This window comes from Panthera pardus, unplaced genomic scaffold (genome assembly GCF_024362965.1).
Source record: "Panthera pardus isolate Hobbes unplaced genomic scaffold, ASM2436296v1 HiC_scaffold_22, whole genome shotgun sequence".
Classification (NCBI taxonomy): domain Eukaryota; kingdom Metazoa; phylum Chordata; class Mammalia; order Carnivora; family Felidae; genus Panthera; species Panthera pardus.
In genome coordinates this window covers 24543541-24563168 of record NW_026526788.1, presented here as the reverse complement: position 1 = coordinate 24563168, position 19628 = coordinate 24543541, and the positions used below count along the sequence as shown (strand labels likewise).

The window sequence follows — 19628 nt, the reverse complement described above, 5'->3', positions numbered from 1 at the left end:
AGCAATGACCAGATTTTGGACATCCCCCCCACACACATTTGTTATCCACCAAATTCTTTATATAGATTTGTAGATAGGTGAATTTTCTGGAAAAACTAGTCCATTTTTTCCTATATTGCTATTTTATAGAGCAATATTCTGTTAGGTATCTCATAATGAAGATTTAATGGACAAATAAATTGGGGGAAATTTCATGGTGTAAAACTCTTACTAATAATGCACAGGGAACATTGGCATCATTAAAAGCTTTGAGACGACCGACCCCTGATAAAGTGAGACATTTGTGACTTATTAGTTCATGATTGTTCATAGCTTGTTTGGTTTCCCTAATGTTTATTTATATACAAACAAATGACATTTCTATATTGGGGTACCTGAGTGGCTCAGTTGGTTAAGCATCCAACTCTTGATCTGGCTCAGTTGGTAAGATTGAGCCCTGCATTGGGTTCTGTACTAACAGTGCGGAGCCTGCGATTCTCTTCCTCTCTCTCTGCCCCTCTCACACTTGTGCGCACACACACACACTCTCTCTCTCAAAATAAATAAACTTTAAAAAGAAAAAAAATGAAATGACATTTCTATAATGTAGACTATAATTTGAGGAATGCTAATACATAGTTCAGTGCTTTTATTTTTAACACAAAAGATTCTTTAGAGTCTAGAGGTTTTAGCACATGGTTGGTTGTTGCTTTTGGCAGAACCAATCCTAGGAACTCTTCACAGTTCTCACATGACATCGTGTAGGTCACGCTTATTTTTAGGTGCATAAGAAGGTGAGGCTCATCATGCACCATGTTGGTATGATAATATTGATACCAAGGTAAAAATAACTAAATTTGCTTTTATCATTTGATTTAACAGTGACAACAGTGTAATTTTAAATTTCTTTATAAATATAAGTGAAAACAGCATATTGTGAGAGGATACAAGCTTTCTTAGTCATTGGTCATTGTTTTACTTATAGTTCTAGAAAAATAAGGGATTCTCCTAGGAGCTTTCAAAAATTTTGTGATAATTATTGATAAATTTTAATTCCCAAAATGTTCCATCATACCAATCTGAATATTTTTTTCAAATTGGTACATTAGTAGAGTTTTATTTGCAAATATCTTTACTATTCCTGCTTTATTTCCCAAATTAAGTGTGTAATTTTGCAGATAGATTTTGGCTTATTTGGAGGCCCTAAAATAAAGTGGCAGAGCTGAAAGTACAATTTAGACAAAAATAATAACTCTGAGCTTTAATATGCTATTATTTTGATATATGTAAGTTGAATATAGGTCTCCAGACCAAGGGACCATAATCTATTTGCCACGTTCAAGCAATCAACCCATGCAGGAGAAAAGAGACATTCTTCATTTAGATGATACTTGTGTTTGAAAAGTTTAAAGGTTATGTTAATTTTAATGGGACATATAGCAGAAACTGCATCGCATGACTACTGCTTATACTTTTTTCATCTTGCTAGTGATCCCTTTGACAGTCTGACTGCTTTTCTTCTGTTGCCTGTTACTGTGCACATATAAAACTGAGAATTTGTGCGTGTTGAGATCTGTTGTAGAAGACATGTATTAAAAGAGATATGTGACAGTCTTTTAATTATCTAGTGACCAGTTCTTAGAAATCACTGTTTTATATCTTGGGCTAAAAACTGCATTTACCACAAATTTTTATGAAGTAATTATTTAAAAAAAAATTTTTTTTAACGTTTTATTTATTTTTGAGACAGGGAGAGACAGAGCATGAACAGGGGAGGGTCAGAGAGAGAGAGACACAGAATCTGAAACAGGCTCCAGGCTCTGAGCTGTCATCCCAGAGCCCGACGCAGGGCTCGAACTCACGGACCGAGAGATCATGACCTGAGCCGAAGTTGGCCGCTTAACCGACTGAGCCACCCAGGCGCCCCTGAAGTAATTATTATTATTTTTTTTAACGTTTTATTTATTTTTGAAACAGAGAGAGACAGAGCATGAATGGGGGAGGGGCAGAGAGAGAGGGAGACACAGAATCGGAAGCAGGCTCCAGGCTCTGAGCCATCAGCCCAGAGCCCGATGTGGGGCTCGAACTCGTGGACCGCGAGATCGTGACCTGAGCTGAAGTCGGACGCTTAACCGACTGAGCCACTCAGGCGCCCCTGAAGTAATTATTTTTAATGATTATTTTGCTTAGCCTCTTTCTCACATCATATTCACTCATGGTAATTACCACAATGTCCACAGCTGTTAACTCTTGATGTATGTCTCTCATTTCTGAATTCTTCGTGTTCACAATGATAGGCTCTAATATGCAATCAGAAGTGTGTATTGAGTGAAATTTTCCTTTTCTTTTTCTTCATAATTATGAATGCAATGATTAATTAGTAAGTGAAGCAACTGTATTCATATTGCATGTAGGAACTTTCCTTCCTTCCTCCCCCGCCCCCCCTTTTGCAAATTAGCCATTTAATTGTACTCATGATATGTTTTACATGGTGCTGGGTAGTCAGAAACATTTACTGAGCACTTTAGTTTGTTAGGCACCATGCTAGGTACTAGAGATGCAAAAAAAAAGGCGAGCTAATCCTTGCCCTCAGGGATCTTGTATTTTTAGTTATTAAGACAGGAAAATAAGCAGACAGAAGGACCCAATAGAGGTGAATGAGGAGGGAGTCAATATAAAGTAACATATAAGTAGAGGTGCCTGGGTGGCTCAGTCAGCTAAGCCCCTGACTCTTGATTTCGACACAGGTCAGATCTCACAGTTTGTGAGTTCCAGCCCTGCGATGAACTCTGCGTTCACTATGTGAAGCCTGCTTCGGATCCTATGTCCCTGTCTTTCTGGCCCTCTCCCGCTCACGCACACTCTCCCTCTCTCTCCCTCTCTCTCAAAAGTACACATTAAAAACATGTAACATATAATTAAACAACCAAGTATGTACAGTGTTTATATAGGTTAGGTTTGCAGATTGATGGAAAGAAACTGTGTCTCCCCAAACCTCACCCTACATACATACCAATACATCATAAGTCTAGATTACTTATTTGGTTAGCCAAGATACAAAATCGTATCTGCATTGGTTCAGAAAATCCAATGTGGGCACTGATCATCCCTGCATGTTCTTGTGAGATATACCAAGAATGGAAAAACCTGACCACTCTTTACCAGGGCCATTTCTTAGAGTTGTGAGCAGCAATGAAGGGTGAGGTAATAACTTCAATAGCAGGCTTGCTTCTACTTATTATAAAAGCTGGGGTGGGGGAGTGCCTGGGTGGCTCAATCAGTCAAACCTCAGACTCTTGATCTCAGCTCAGAACTTGATCCCAGGGTTGTGAGTCCAAGCCATGCATTGGGCACTGCATTGGGCTCCATGCTGGGTGTGAAGCCTATTTAAAAAAACTTTTCTCCCTTAGGGATGCCTGGGTGGCTCAGTTGGTTAAGCATCTGACTCTTCATTCCAGCTCATGATCTCATGGTTTGTAAGTTCAAGCCCCATGTTGGGCCCTGCACTGACAGCACAGAGCCTGCTTGAGATTCTCTCCCTCCCTCCCTCCCTCCCTCTCTCCCTCTCTCTCTCCCTCTCTCTCTCCCTCTCTCTCTCCCTCTCTCTCTCCCTCTCTCTCTCCCTCTCTCTCTCCCTCTCCCTCTCTCCCTCCCTCTCTCCCTCCCTCTCTCCCTCCCTCTCTCCCTCTCTCTCTCTCTCCCTCTGTCTCCCCCTCTCCCTCCCTCCCCCTCACTCCCTCTCCCTCTCTCTCTGCCCTCCCCCCTCACATATGCATGCAACACTCTTTCAAAATGAAAACTAAAATATAAAAGGGGGAACTCTCCCCTCCCCACACACATACACACACTCACACAATCAGCATTCCTCTCCTATGGCACAACTCTCTGTGTGCACAGGTGTTCATCCTTTGGTGCTTGGCAACCTTTCCATGGGTCTCGGGAGGCATGAGGAGCCAGCACAAGCAGCACACTGGTATTTTGCTTTAAGTAATGAGTAGGTTTTGCTTTAAGTAATAAAGTCCTAGGGGGTCTCATGTATTTTGCCAGAATCCATGTAACAATAATAGGCTAGCTTATTAGTGTCTGTCTATCTATGTATGTATTGACATTCAAACGCCTCACTGTCCTGATAATATGAAGGTAAGTTGGCTACACAGCAAAGGAAAAGAATTTCATTTCCTTTTGTCCCCAGGGTCCTAGCAGATTCCCAAAAGTCTGTGATACTGTCCATGCAAGATAAACTATGAGTTTAGAAAGTTCACTCCATGCTGAAAATTTTAATTTTATATCAAAGACTTTGCATCTGGAAGAATTTACATTGAATTTATGCCCTTTAGATATGGAAATGTTTAAAACCATGGCTCTTTAGGTTTTTGATGGAAATATTTTGTCAACAAGACCATATTATTGCCCATGTGGGGAAAGCAAAGATACTACCCAGGTTTCCCTGAGCATTGTTTCTGCTTCAGTTTTCTGTAGTTTTCGGCAATGTTTTTTTAATGTTTATTTATTTATTTTGAGAGAGAGAGAACAAGAGGGGGAGGGGCAGAGAGAGAGGGAGACAGAGAATCCCAAGCAGGCTCTGCATTGTCAGTATGGAGCACAGTGCAGGTCTCAGTCCCATTACCTTGAGATCTCAACCTGAGCCAGTATCAAGAGTCAGATGCTTAACTGATTAAGCCACTCAGGCGCCCCCAATTTTCTGTAGTTTCCAAGAACTCATTTATACCACAATTCAGTAATTAATTACAAGACTCTTGCAAGATTTCAGGTGATAGAGATATTGGTATATAGTTTAAAACTTCTGCGTAGCACCAGGTGGACCTCAGCTCAACCCCTTAGGATGTGTTTTTAGAAGAAGCCACCAGTTTTGTTGGCTTCTTTCTTGTTGGGCTCCTGCTCTGACTTGGCATAGATAACTAGGAATAGATGTTAATTCCTTGAACAGTATTCCTTTTTCCCAGTTGTAACAGGTAAGCATGTCTAACTAGCTTCCTAATGAGCAGCAACACAAAGACCTCAAAATCAAACATACACCAGTTTGTGTCCATGTTTAAAAGTCAATGATTGCAAGAGTCAGGAGATATTTAATATTATTAAGTACTTCGCATGTATGCAGCGCTGTTCTGGGCACTGTAACAGCTGAACCCTCAGTGAGTTTGCACCCATAATATAATAATAATCTCATTTTATTTGAATATAGGGCAGAATTTGATTATACACTAATATAAACTATATGAAAAATAAGTGCTTGTAGGAGTTCAAAAGTAAGTTTGAGTCAAAGTGGGGGTTATAAACATTCCAGAAGAACTTGGGTGAGGTCTGAAGAACAAACAGGATTTAAACGAGGAGGAAGTGAAACACTTCACATATAAGGGAGCAGAAGATGGGTTGAAGAAGGGTAAGACCAAGAATGCCTCCAACAAAACTCATAATGTGGTAGAGAAGACAGCTCTATGAAGAGATCTTCTCAGGTAGTGAATGGAAAAAGGATGAAAATGGGAGAAGAAAGAGTTGAATGAATGAATGTAAAGAGTCTGCTTTGGTTTTCCAAATACAAACATTCATGTTTCTATTTTAGAGGAAAACCTTTCAGGCTTTCACCATTCAGTATGCTGTTAGTTGTAGGTTTTTCAATATTACCATCATTGTGTTGGAGTAGTTTTTTTCTGTTCCTAGTTGGAGTATTTTTATTATGCAAGAGTATTAAGCTTGTCAAATGCTTTTTCTGTGTCAAGCAAGATGATCATGTAGTATTTTTCCTTCATTCTGGTAATGTATAGTACACTGATAGATTGTCGTATGTTGAGCCATCCTTGCCCTGCTGCTTGTCTTTTTAAGTAATGTTTTGTTGGAACAAAGCCAAAGTCATTTGTTTACATATTATTTATGGCTGCTTTTGTACTTATAAAATCAGAGGTAAGTAGGTGTGACAGAGACCAACCATATGATTTGCAAAGCCTAAAATATTTATTATTTCCCAACCTCTGCTTCTAGAATCATCAGTATCCACAGTCTTTTCATATGTCTTTAGTTAGGACTAATTAGCCAGTCTGGACTGATTAATATTGTGTAATTTGCTTTTCTTAATAAACTTCTTGATATACAATAAGTAGGGAGTTCTAATGAGGTTAATGAAAATTCGTTAAATAATGATTTTAAGAGAAATGTTAATTCAAATAATGAATTTGTTGATGTCTTTTTTAATTCAACTTCATGGCTTGTATTTTAAAATATCATACTTTGTATCCACAAACTTAGGGAGTTTTATGTTTGTTTTTTTTTTCTATAGGTGTATGTGGAATTTGATGATCTTGAATGGGATAAACGAGAGTGGGTTAAAGTTTATGAAGATTTTTCAACTTTCTTGGTGGAATACCACTTAATCTGGGCCAGAAGGATCGACCCTAGCCAGACTCAGGGATCAAAGAGCAAACAAATTCAGTGGCCTGCATTGGTAAGATCTATTCCTGTTTCATTAAGCATTTTCAGTTGTTTGTTTTAAAAGAACAGTTATTGAATATAATTTCAGATTTATCTTGGTGATTATAGATTATTGCTGAAGAAGCTCTGTAGTATCTGGCAGAAATATCCAAATACAGCTTTTATTTTGTTAAACAATTTTATATGTCTTTTTTGTTAGTACCCTTTTAGCATATTTAGTCTACAGATAGTTTATTCCATCCAATTAGGAGAAATCTATAAATTGCGTCAAAGGTTACTTACTAACAAATAGTTGACTAGTTTGAGTGTCATGGGGAGCAGTTTTGCTGAATGACTATGTATGTGGACGATAAGAGGATACTTTTTATAAAGCATTCAGTAGCATGTAATTTTCCTTTGGTTAAATTTAGTAAAAACTGAGTGAATTCTTTGTGGACGATAGCAGATATTTAATGTGAAATTATATGTTCATGTAATAGGTAAAATTCATATCAGGATGTGTTCTATTTAAGAAATAATAGGTTTCACAATATTTTCAGCTAGAGTTTGAAGAGTTTTGTAAAAGAAGCATACTAAGGATACCTGGCTGGCTCAGTCAGAAGAGCAAGTGACTCTTGACCTCAGGGTCGTGATTTTGAGCCCCATGTTGGGTGTAGCAATTACTAAAAAATACATAAATAAACTTAAAAAACAACAACAAAAAAGAAAGATACTAACTAAATAAAGTAATTTTATTAAGAAAAAAAACCATATCATGTTTAACCATTTTGCTGTATATGTTCGAATGAAATAATGTTTTTACATTGATATTGACATATTTTTAAAGCCATTGAAATGTCATTCTAGGTATTTGGTATAACTACCATCAGGGTAGATACTTTCATATATTTTTTGACATAAATATTTACAAGAATGGATTTTCTTGTTAATAATTGTAGTGCCTATACATTTTCTCTTTTAGTTAGACCTTATAAGTCTGAAGAGATAAGTGGTTAAAAAGAAAATGTAGGGAGAGAAAGAGAGAATGAAGTGAGTTGTATAATATTTTTAAGAGGAAATACTTACAATATCGAAAGATGAAAAATGATATCCATGAACTATAGTTTTCCATGAACTATAGTTTTGGCCAGATACTTTGAATACTCCAGCAAAGAAGATAATTTTATCTATGAAAGATTTTAAGAAATACTTTTTGCATGAGTATATTGAATTGTTAACATGAAGATTTTAAAGCCATGACTAACATGTTTATTATTTTATGAATTTTTTTTAATGTTTATTTATTTTTGAGAGACAGAGGGAGACAGAGTGTGAGCAGGGGAGGGGCAGAGAGAGAGAGAGAGAGAAAGACACAGAATCTGAAGAGGCTCCAGGCTCTGAGCTGTCAGCACAGAGCCCGTTGCAGGGGTCGGACTCACAAGCCATGAGATCAAGATCTGAGCCGAAGTCAGACACTTAACTGACCAAGCCACACAGGTGCCCCTATGTTTATTTTATAAACTTTAATTCAAAAATTTGTTAAGGGAAGCCTGGGTGGCTCAGTTGGTTAAGTGTCCAACTCTCGATTTCAGCTCAAGTCATGATCTCACGGTTCCTGAGATTGATCCCTGGGCTCTATGCTGACAGTAGAGACCTGTGTGGAATTCTCTCTCTCCATCTCTCTTTGCCCTTTCCCTGCTTGCACTCTCTGTCTCTGTAAATAAATAAATAAACCTAAAAAAAAAAATTGGTTAAAACTTGACATGTGAATTTTGTATGAAAAGTCTCAAAAGTAGGAAGCAGTAAAAATAATACTAAAAAGTATGCTTCAGTATCGTAAAGAATAAACAACTTTAGAAAACCTTTGCCATGTCTTAGAGACAGTTATTAAAATCAAGGTGAATTCCTAATGTATATTCATAAATTACTGACTTTGGAGAAAATATATCTTAGGAAATATTGTTTAATGATAATTTTTGTCAGGGGCACCTGGCTGGCTTAGTCAGTTAAGTGTCTCACTGTTGATTTCGGCTTAGGTCATGATCTTGTGGTTCATGAGATCAAGCCCCATATTGAGCTCCCTGCTTGGGATTCTCTGTCTGTCTGTCTCTGCCCCTCCCCTGTTCTCATGTGCGCATCCATGCTCTCTCTCTCTCTCTCTCTCTCTCTCTCTCTCTCTCTCTCAAAATAAACTTTAAAAAATAGTTTTTGTCACTATTTTAGAAATTTATTTTGAAAACCTTTTATTTTCTATTTTTTTTAGTGTTTATTTTTGAGAGTTTGTGCACAAGTGGGGGAGGGGCAGAAAGAGCAGGACAGAGGATCCAAAGCCGGTTCTGCTCTGACAGCAGCCAGTCCAATGCAGGGCTCGGACCCAGGAACCATGAGATTATGACCTGAGCTGAAGTCAGACACAGCCACAGAGCCACTCAGGCGCCTCTTTTGAAAACCTTTTAACCTCACATAAGTAATTAATCATGAGGCCTCTTTTTAAAATTCAGTTCATTTTTTTCTTATGCAAAAAACCCTGCACATTATTTAAAAATTTGGAAAATGCTAAATGGTATAAAATAGAAAATCATAATAATCATTCTGTTTTCATTACCAAATAATAGCCAGCTTACTTCTTTGACATATTTTCTTATAAAGTATTTCCCTGTTCTTTTTGCACCATAGAATTAATGAATTTTTTTAAATTGTGGTAAAATATGCTTAATGTAAAATTTTCCACCCTAATCATTTTTAAGTATAAAAGTTCAGTGGCATTGAATACATTCACCGTGTTGTATGTACAATCATCCATCTATAGAACTTATTCCATCTTACAGAACTGAAACTCTGTACCCATTAAACAGCAACTCCCCATTCCTTCTTCTTCCCAGCTCCTGGCAACTATCATCTTCGTTTCAGTCTCTATGATTTTGAGTACTCAAAGTACTTCAGTATAACCGGAATCATACAGTATTTGTCTTTTTGTGACTGGCTTATTTCACTTAGCATGATGTTTGCACGGTTCATTTATGTTGTAGCCTTTTCAGAATTTCCTTCATTTGTAGGGCTGAATAATATTTCATTGTATGTATGTACCACATTTTATTTATTCATTTGTCTGTTGAGGGACCCTTAGGTTGCTTCCACCTCTCAGCTATTGTGAATAATGGTGCTATGCATATGGGTGTACATACATCTCATTGAGACCATGCTTTCAATTCTTTTGGAATTGCTGAAGAAGTGGAATTGCTGGATCATATGGTAATTCTGTTTTTAAATTTTTTGAGGAACTGCCATACTGTTTTCCACAGCAGCTGTACTATTTTACATTCTTGGCAATACTTGCTGGTTTTAATTTTTGATAATAGCCATCCTAATGGGTGGTACCTTCTTGGGGTTTTGATTACATTTATCTAATGATTAATGATACTGAGCATCTTTTCTTGTGCTTATATGGTATTTGTTTATCTTCCTCGGAGAAATATCTATGTAAATTTTGCCCATTTTTGAATCAGGTTGGTTTTATGTTTAGTTTTAGGAATTCTCTGTATGTTCTGAATATTAATCCCTTGTCAGATGGGATCTGCAAACGTTTTCTTCCATTTTGTGGATTGGCCTTTTACTCTGTAGACATTGTCTTTTGATGCACAGTTTTTCTTAAATAGTCATAAGGTCCAGTCAGTTTGTCTTTTTTTTTTTTTTTTTTTGGTCACCTCTGTCTTGGTGTCATATCCAAGCAATCATTTCCAAATCCAACATTGTGAAGCTTTTGTTGTATGTTTTCTTCTAGGAGTTTCACTATTTTAGGTTTTACATGTAGTTCTTTGATCCATTCGGAGCTAATTTTTACTTATGGTTTTAGGTGAGTGTTCAACTTCTTTCATTTGTTTGTTGATATCCAGTTTTCCTATTTTTATTTATTGAAAAGACTTTCCTTTTTCCTTTGAATAGTCTTGGCACCTTGTGCAAAAATTATTTGATCATATATGCAAGAGTTTATTTCTGGGCGCTCTGTTGTAGTCCCATCAGTCTGTATATCTGTCTTTATGCCAGTACCGTACTGTTTTGATTACTGTATAGCTTTGTAGTAAGTTTTGAAATCAGGAATTGTGAGTATTCCACCTTTGTTTTTTTTCAAGACTATTTTGGCTACTTGGTTTCCCTTGAGGTTCCGTATGAGTTTCAGGATGGATGCTTCTTCAGCTAGAAACTTTGGAATTTTGATATAGATTGCGCTGAACTTATAGATTACTTTGGGTATTATTGACATCTTAACAGCAATAAGCCTTTCAATCCATGACCACAAGATGTGTTTTCTCTGTGTTTTCTTTAAATTCTTTTAGCAGTGTTTTATAGTTTTTACTGTACGAGTCTTTGACTTATGTGGTCAATTCCTAAGTAATTTACTCTTTTTGTGATGCTGTCATAAGTGGAGTCAATTTGATAATTTTGTTTTCACATAGTTCATTATTAGAGTATGGAAACAATTCTTTTTTATGTGCCGGTTTTAAATCCTTCTACTTAGCGAGCATCATACTCAGTTATGAAAGACTGCAAGCTTTTCCTCTAAGATGGGGAATAAGACCAGGATGACACTTTTCTGTTCAACATAGCATTGGAAATTCTAGCCAGAGCAGGTAGACAAGAAAAAGAACCAAAAGGCATCTAACTTGGAAAGGAAAAGTAAAGTTATTTGTTTGCAGATGATGTGATCTTATATACAGAAAATCCTAAATAATAAAGATGGTATGCGCCCTCCCGCATATTAAAACTAATAAACAGCAGGATATAAAATCTCTGCTTTCTAATCATAGTTTTAGCTAAGTGTGTATTAAAATTGTAGATCCTGCTTTTTTTTACTTGATATTTGATTCTATACATTTCTGTCACAGGTAGCAGTTGTAACAGTTTTTAATGGCTGCATAATATTTCATTCTAAAATGATCCATTTCCCTAATGTTTGGTATTGTTCCTAATCTTTTTGTGATTATAAGTAACTGATAAATATTATTGTGATAAATATGTAAATCTTTGTTTGCTTCTCTGATTATTTTAAAAATTTAGATTCATAGCAGTAAAATTACTGGTCAGAGGGTATGAACTTGAAAAAAAGATACAGAAATCTCCTGATACTCTTCACAGATTGTTTAAAAGGTGCACTTACTGCCATAGTCCCTAATGTATGAGTGTTTCATCTCACCCCAGTCCTGACCCCCCAACTCACCCCTGCACCCACAAACACTGATTACTTGCTTCAGACCATCTTGTTTTAAAAACCCAAACATTTAAAAAAGGATTTTTACAACTTGAGTGCAGAATTGAATATTGTAATTTTTATATCTACTAATTTCATATTTTAAAATACTATTTTATTATTTTAATTTGCATTTCTTTAATGGATGAATACTTTTTCATATTTATTAGCAACTTGTATTTTTGTGATTGTGTTTTTTCAAATATTATTAGGATTTTGTGTCTTTCTAATATTTGTTCTAAGCTTTCTTTATATTATTAGAGATACTATAACCCTTTTTGTATTTGTTTCATGGTTTGCTCGGCTAATTTTAGCAAGTCTTTTTGAATTGTATGTTTATATTTAAAGAAAGTCTATAATGAGATATCTTCCTTAATTTAGATAGTCAGGATGTGTTTTCCTTCTTTTCTTCCTGTTTTCTTTCTTTATTTCAGGAGGTTGTCAAAATTTATAGAATAAGTCATTGAAATGAGAGTGCTTGGTATACTTTAGACAATCATTTTAAGTTTCATAGCCTTCTGCAAACACTCCTTTATGTTTTAGTACATGTAACTGAGATTATTGTTTCTCTACTGTTCGTTCAAATGAGGCTTATTTAAGGATATCTATAAGCAGCAGTTATGAATTCAGAGTTTTTAAATTCATTTGGTAGAATAAAATGCTATATCTACAAATTTGAGAAATTTGAGGGATACATGAGATAACAGTGGAATTAAACAGCCAGAATTGTCTTTAATTCTCTACAGATTTAATGTTTCTGATTCTGTGTACATGATACTTGATTTCATGTTCTTTTGTACTGAACATATGTTTGTATTATCTTCTTTGTAGTTGTTTCACCCCTCGTGTGGTACCTGTTAAATATTATATATTGGTTATATTATCTTGCCTACTTACTCTAAGAAATCAGTAGAAACTGGCAATGTACCTGCTGGTTCTTGAAGTCATGACATGACACACAGAAAAAAAACCCCTGTTGTCTTGTTAGCCTTTTCTAAAGTTTATTTTAAATTTTTAAAAAATTGAAAAAAAGTAAAAATTTAAAAATTAAAGTCAACAAAATATGGGATAGTATGATACCAATTCTCTGGAATTGTCTCTGCATCTTTCCTCTCAGTGTATCAATAGCAAAACATGTATTGGAGTACCCACCGCCTATAAACCTGCTGAAGTGGTATCTTTTTTTGTTTTGTTTTGGCTTGGTCCTCTATGATCAGGGTACCACCTGAGGCTATTCTGATGATGAAAGCCAAAATATCTTACATTTTTATGTAAGTTACTTAATACATTGTTAAATTTCATTTTTAAAAATAAAGTAAGATATTCATGAAATCACATTTATCTGCACCAGAGAAAGAAAGTGTTGGCATTCATAATTGAAATCAGCGAATAACCTACCTAACTGGATTAGGGCCCTGGCTCCATCTCCTTTAGGAAAACCTTCTGTGGGGAGTGGGGCTTCGACCCTAACCCAGCTGGGCTGTAACACTGCTGCATTTTCTAAGGGGCAGAGTTTTCTACTACTTTTCTTCTGGCTCAGCCTTCCAGATCACCCCAACCTCACCATCCTGTGTTCCTGTAGAACTTTGTTTGTACCTCTGTTTTAACAGCTAGCACTTCTGCTTTGTATTATACCTATTTGTTTGCATGTCTGTCTTTCCCTACTAGATTGTAAGTTCTTTGAGGACAGGAATCATGTCTTAGTCATCTGTGAATCATTCCTAGACATCTAGCACAGTGCCTTATCCATCTTAGTAAGTGCTCATTTTAAAGTGATGAACTTATTCTACCCCAGCTAGTGAAAAAGAATTTTACTGGGACTTATAGCAAGTTTTCTGGCTATTACTTTATACTCAGATAAAAATTGACAGGAAAGCATAATCAGCCAGTTGTGGCAAAAATATGCAACTAACCAATTTTAAACATGGCAAGTAGTCAAAGACAAATAATAAAAATGTTTATAATAGATACCCTCATTCTAATCAAATACAAGTATGAGATTTTAAATTGTTATGGAGGAGAGGAGGTGATGTAAAATTACCCAAAATAGGTTATTTTCAAGATGTAGAGGGAAAGAACTTATATTATTTGCTTGGTGAAAGTACTTTTCAGTTGTTTTCTGTTCTGAAAGAAACCCTCTCAACGTAGAACAGAATTAACTGCTCTTTGGGACAAAATACCATTACATCTGGCTGTTACATTGCCAAACTTGGTTTTTAGATTAGGACCTCAACCAAGGTTTACTGAAATGTGAAGCTATGCCATACTCCAACTATGAATTGAACTTTGAAATAAATTCATTTAAAGAATATTTGCATATTGATAATTGAGTTTCCAGATTTAGAATGAGTAGTTTTACAGTTCTTTGTGCTTTGGTAAATGATGAAATGGTAATAAAGACCTTATACCTTCATGATTATTATTTCTCTGCAAGGTAAAGCATTTTATGAGATCAAATTAAGTGTAGTAAAGTATCACATTTTTTAAATGATAAAAGCTAATGTTGAGAAAGACTACAGTGAATGAGCACGCTTACCTTTTCTTGTGGGTCACAAATTACATTATTTTGGGGAACAGTATATTGTAAGAACCATAAGGAAGTTCATACTCTTTGATTCATTAATTCTACTCTTAGGAAATTATTCTAACAAAAAAAATTTTTTTAAGTAATAATTATAGATGTGCTTGGGTGGCTCAGTCAGTTAAGTATCCAACTCTTGATTTCGGCTCAGGTCGTCATGATCTTCCAGTTCGTGAGATCAAGCTCCAGGTTGGGCTCTGCACTGACAGCGTAGGACCTGCATGGGATTTTCTCTCTCCCTCTGTCTACCTCTGCCCCTTCCCTGCTTGTGTGTGTACACACACGTGCTCTCTCTCTCTCTCTCTCTCTCTCAAAAAGAAATAAACTTAAAAAGTAAAAATTATATTCAATTCAGTTAATGTTTACCACTTTATGTGAGCCAGATAGTGTGCTAGGCCTGCACATACAAAACTGAAAGCCAGAATGTTACATGCAGAAAGATGTTCATTGTAGTCCTGTGAAAAAAGGAGACAACTTCAGAGCCCAAAAATTAGTGAATATTTTGAAATTAATCAAATATTATGCAGCTTTTAAAAATTAGAATTATGAATACTTCAGAGAAGTGTAGACAAATAACATTCAAGTAAAAAACATCTTGATTATAGCAGTGTCAAAATCACTTATAAAATAATATAAAGTATTTAAAATAATTGTTTGAAAGAGTGGGATTATGTCTGACCTAATTTGTCTTTTCAATAGAAATAGCTATTATTTCCCAAGAAATTGGAAATTTCATATAATGACTTTATCATATATGTTTTATTTTGGAAATGATTTTCTTCAAATGAAGTCTTTCAGTAGATTTGTTTTAGTCTTCTGTTAATATACTTTGACATTTGCTTTTTAAATTTTGTTAATATAGGAGTGCCTGGGTGGCTCAGTCAGTTGAGCGTCCGACTTCAGCTCAGGTCATGATCTTGCGGTCTGTGAATTTGAGCCCCGCGTTGGGCTCTGTGCTGACAGCTCAGAGCCTGGAGCCTGCTTTGGATTCTGTGTCTCCCTCTCTCTCTCTGCCCCTCCTGAACTCATGCTCTGTCTGTCTGTCTGTTTGTCTCTCTCTCTGTCAAAAATAAACATTAAAAAAATAAATAAATTTTGTTAATATAGCATTTTTAATATTTTTCCTTTATTAGTACAAAGAATTAAAACTTTCTAATAAAAATAACAGTTCAAACAATGACAAAATATAATGAAGCTTATTTAAGGTTTGTTTTTAACTCTGTCTGAATTACTGCTTACTCATAGATTTACATGGCTTGATGTAACTTTAGAGATCTTCTAGTCATAGATTTAGAGAATGTAGTTGCTGAAAAAGAGAACCTTAGCAGTCATCTTAGGAAGGCAGTGTAATATACTAAGAATGCAAGTCTTCATGTTGCATTTCCTTGTTCAAATTCCTACTGTGCCATTTGTGGCTAATAACAGGATGAATTTGGGCTCCTGGGTGGCTGAGTCAGTTAAGCGTCCAACTCTTGATATCAGCTCAGGTCATGATCTCACGATTTGTGGGTTTGAGCTCCATGTTGGGCTCTGCTAATGGTGTGGAGCCTGCTTGGGATTCTCTCTCTCTGTCTCTCTCTCTCTGTCTCTCTCTGTCTGTCTCTCTCTGTCTCTCTCTCTCTCTCTCTCTGTCTCTCTTTCTCTGCCTTCCCCTGCTCATGTTCACTCTCTCAAAATAAATAAGTAAACTTATATACACACACACACACACACACACACACACACACATATTTGTATATATCAGGATGATCTTGAGTTATTTATTCTGTCTTCACTGTATTCTTAATAGTAGCACCTACTATATAACGTTGTTGTGAAGGTTAAGCAACAAAATATATAAATAAAAGCCTTAGTATAGCACTACAGTGAGTTTTGTCAACTGTACAGCTTTAGGGGAATCCCCAGAAAACCACCTTCTCTTACACCAATTGTAAGTTTGAGGGTTTCCCTGTCCCACTCTCAGGGTTGATAGTTCACTAGAAGGACTCCTAGAACTCAATGAAAACTGTGATACTAGTGCCTACAGTTTATTGCAGAGAAAATATGAAGATTAAAACCCACCAGTAGAAGAGATGCATAGGCCACAGGGAATAGGAGGGGTTCACAACGGGGGGGTTATGAAGTCACAGAGAGTATTATGTCCTTCCAGCCACAATGTGCAACAATATTCTGACTTTTACCAACCAGAGAAGCCCACCCATGCTTTTGCTGTTCACAGTTTTTAATGGAGCTTAGTTCATATACTGTCTGCATACCTGAGCTTTAGTCTCTATTTTTTCCTGGACATCGGATTGATACCTATAGTTACAACTTCCTCTGGAAGTTGGAGCTGATGATACTGAAATGCCCAAAGGGCCTATCAGAAATCACATTGTTAGACTGTTTAGTAGGCAAACCAAGACTCTTACCAAGCAGGACATTCCAGGTGGCTAGAGATCACCTCTCAGTAGCTGACATCTAGGCCAGATCTCTCTTTGGGAAGGGATGCTTCTTCACCGTACAGGCTAGTCTTTGGCCTGTGCTCTCTTACAGCAAAACAATCATATTTGTCTGGATATCTATACTTATAAATATACTTATAAATAGCATTTATGTGATGGTCATAGCACTAGCAACATTATGAATATGCTCAACATTTGGAGGAGCTAGTGTGGAGTAGGGATAGATATAAATAAATAGTTGATCTGACTTATAAAGCCATTTCATACATTTTCATATTCTTGTACTAACTTACCCATTTACTTCTGTGATTTACTGCTGTTTGTAACTTACGATAAATTTATAACTTGATAAACTTATTTAGCATAGAAATTAGCTGATGGCCAGCTAGATGTAGTTTTTCCTCAGGCCATTCTTTTTCTATCAGCATTGTATCCCGAGAAGGCTTTTACTCAATCTCCTGATACATATGATTATCATCAGTATTATTTTTAGTTTCATTAGAGAATGATTTTCAGTTTCATTACAGAATAAATTGCAGAGAAATTTGTCTCCTCAACAAAATTGACTCTTGCCCATATACCATTGTCTTAGTTACAGTTGGCCCTTATTCCATTATTTCTGGGTCCCAAGTCAGATTGGAACAAAGCCAGTTCACTCTGTCTCAGTTCACAAGCTTGTACTAAGACTGGTTTTGACTGTGTGTTGTATATAGTAGGGCCCACCTCTCTCATACGGGGAGGATTCAAGTAGTGTTCAGAATAATTCCTGCCCCTGTTAGGTTATACCGAAGGGTATGCCTTATTTTGGTCGTTTCATGGGGGCAAGGGCAGTCATAGTACATTTATGTATATTACAAGTACCCCAGAAGAACTTCCATAGGTTTGGAGGTCCATAAGATCCTCTTAGGTGTGCCCCTTGAGCCTTAGCAGCTAAGATGGAGGGCCATTGTCCCATGGCTACTTTAGCCCGCATCTATATTAAATCAGTCCAGGGGCCCTTTTAGGTCAGAGTACACAGTTCTTTCCCAATGTTCATTCCTAGCCTTATTTGCTGAGTCTGCCTGAACCATTTCACTACAACCGCATTATCTTCATAGACTGATTCTCCTCCCTTGCTTTCGTCTTAGAAGAGAACTCCTTCTAATCTGCTTATTCTAGTTAGTAGGTCTTTATCTTCTGAGTGCCACTCCTCATTAAAAGCAAATTCATCTTGTCCTACAATGCCTAGATCAGTAGCAATACCTTCTAAAGTCCTTTTCTGTTTTGTGTGCCTGTGTTGTTTAATTTACCATGCATTTCATTACCAATGGAGTAGTTACTCTAAACTCTAAACTCTAATGGAGTTTTTTACTCTAAAATGTTGAGTCCCCCATACTAGGATTAGATGAGTGGTAATCACACCTAGATGTAAATTAGAGTGTGCCATGAAGCCTCCCATAGGCCTTCTTTCTTCCTTGTCTCAGGATGGAGGTGTTTCCCAGGGGGTTTCAGACCCACCATGTGATGCTTATTGCTTTAATCTCATGAGAAACCCATTGTTGTTTGTTTGTTTGTTTGTTTTTTATTTTTTGTATTCCGTGTAATAGCTTTCCACCGACAAAAACGATATGGGTTTGTGCATAGTATACTGTAGCATGTTGGATATACCACTGCTATGTTTTCTCTGTTATAAACAGGGAACTTCTTTAGCATTTAATCAAGTTATTTTGTGGTCAGTTTGTCAGACATTGTATACCACATAATCCAGTAGCCCAATAGGACCAGTACCCAGAGATTCTATTCCAAATGGTATCCTTTATAATTGATGTAGCCTGAAAAATAAGAGCCAAATGATACTGGCACTTAAGAGTCCTGTTCACAGAGCTATTGTACAAAGAATTTGTCTAACTTTTCTATACTGTTTGAAATTAACTTGTGTGGTTTAGAGCATTCTCTTTGGTTCACACTTAGCCAACTGCCCTTAAAATGGCTTTATATGCCATCTGTTTTATAGTACTAAGTAGGAGAAACCTTCCCCAGACATAATAAATAATTTTTGTAATACTTTCAGGTAAAGGAGATGCAACCACTTTACGTAAAGTCTGTTCAGACACTCCAGTTTTCATCTAAACTTTTACCTTAATCCTATCAACCTTTATATTTCTGTATCCCCTTAATCTACCTGTAGCCTCCATTAGATTTATATACTTAGTGCTTGGGGCTCCCATAGCAAGGAGTCCCAGAATCATCTTTTTTTGGTCTTATTTTACTTACCTAATGTGCCTCTGATCTTTGGATCCCAGCTGGGGCTTAGCCAGGGGTCTCAGGCATTCTTATCTCTAATCTTGATTAGATTGTAGAAACATCAGCTCAGGAAATTTGAAGTTAAGTTTCGTATAGTCATCTTCCCCCTTTCTGGTTTTTAAGATTTTTCCAAACTTAGAGTGAATAAAGCAGATCTGTTTAGCTCTTGTTAATGTTGGGGAGACTATCAGGGCCTCCTCTCCTAAACTCTGAGAGTGCTGCAATAAGATCTTTGTTTTGACAGTCCTCAGTGTCTGCTTCAGTCATCTCATTTCTTTAAAATGATTTAAAGATTTTCACTCAGCCAGGATGAGTCTCTTGACTCTTCTCTTTCCCTGTTCTCCTACAAATCTTTATTATCTGTTATTTCAGCATAACTTTTCTCTGCAGAAATGGATCTGTGGCTAGTGGTTATAGCTGGATCTGGCCAAAACCCAGGCTTGGCTCAGCATCAGGATCTTCCCCAACACTCTCCCTTACTTTCTCTTTAGCTATTAAATATAGCAATAATTAAGAGATTGTATAGTTAGCTCATTTTTAAAATTTTGCATTTTTTTAAATGTATCTAATGAGCTAACTCCTTAGGAGTTAGATCCACCATCTCTAAATTCCGTTGGTAAATTTCACCTCTGGTAACTGATCACAGTAGAGTTGTAGTTTCATACCATGGATTGGC

General features: G+C 36.4%; 1 protein-coding gene across 3 annotated transcripts in view; it reads left to right on the top strand.

Annotated features, from left to right (window-relative positions):
- JMJD1C (jumonji domain containing 1C) overlaps nucleotides 1-19628 on the top strand; it is a 261276-nt gene that overhangs the window by 57148 nt on the left and 184500 nt on the right. For all 3 annotated transcript variants that reach the window (XR_008425068.1, XM_053910336.1, XM_019444299.2), the window contains exon 2: nucleotides 6272-6436. Coding sequence is in view for 2 of the 3 variants with exons in the window: in XM_053910336.1 (XP_053766311.1) it covers nucleotides 6272-6436 (165 nt within the window). In the remaining variant the exon portion in view is untranslated. The remainder of the gene's footprint in view (nucleotides 1-6271; nucleotides 6437-19628) is intronic.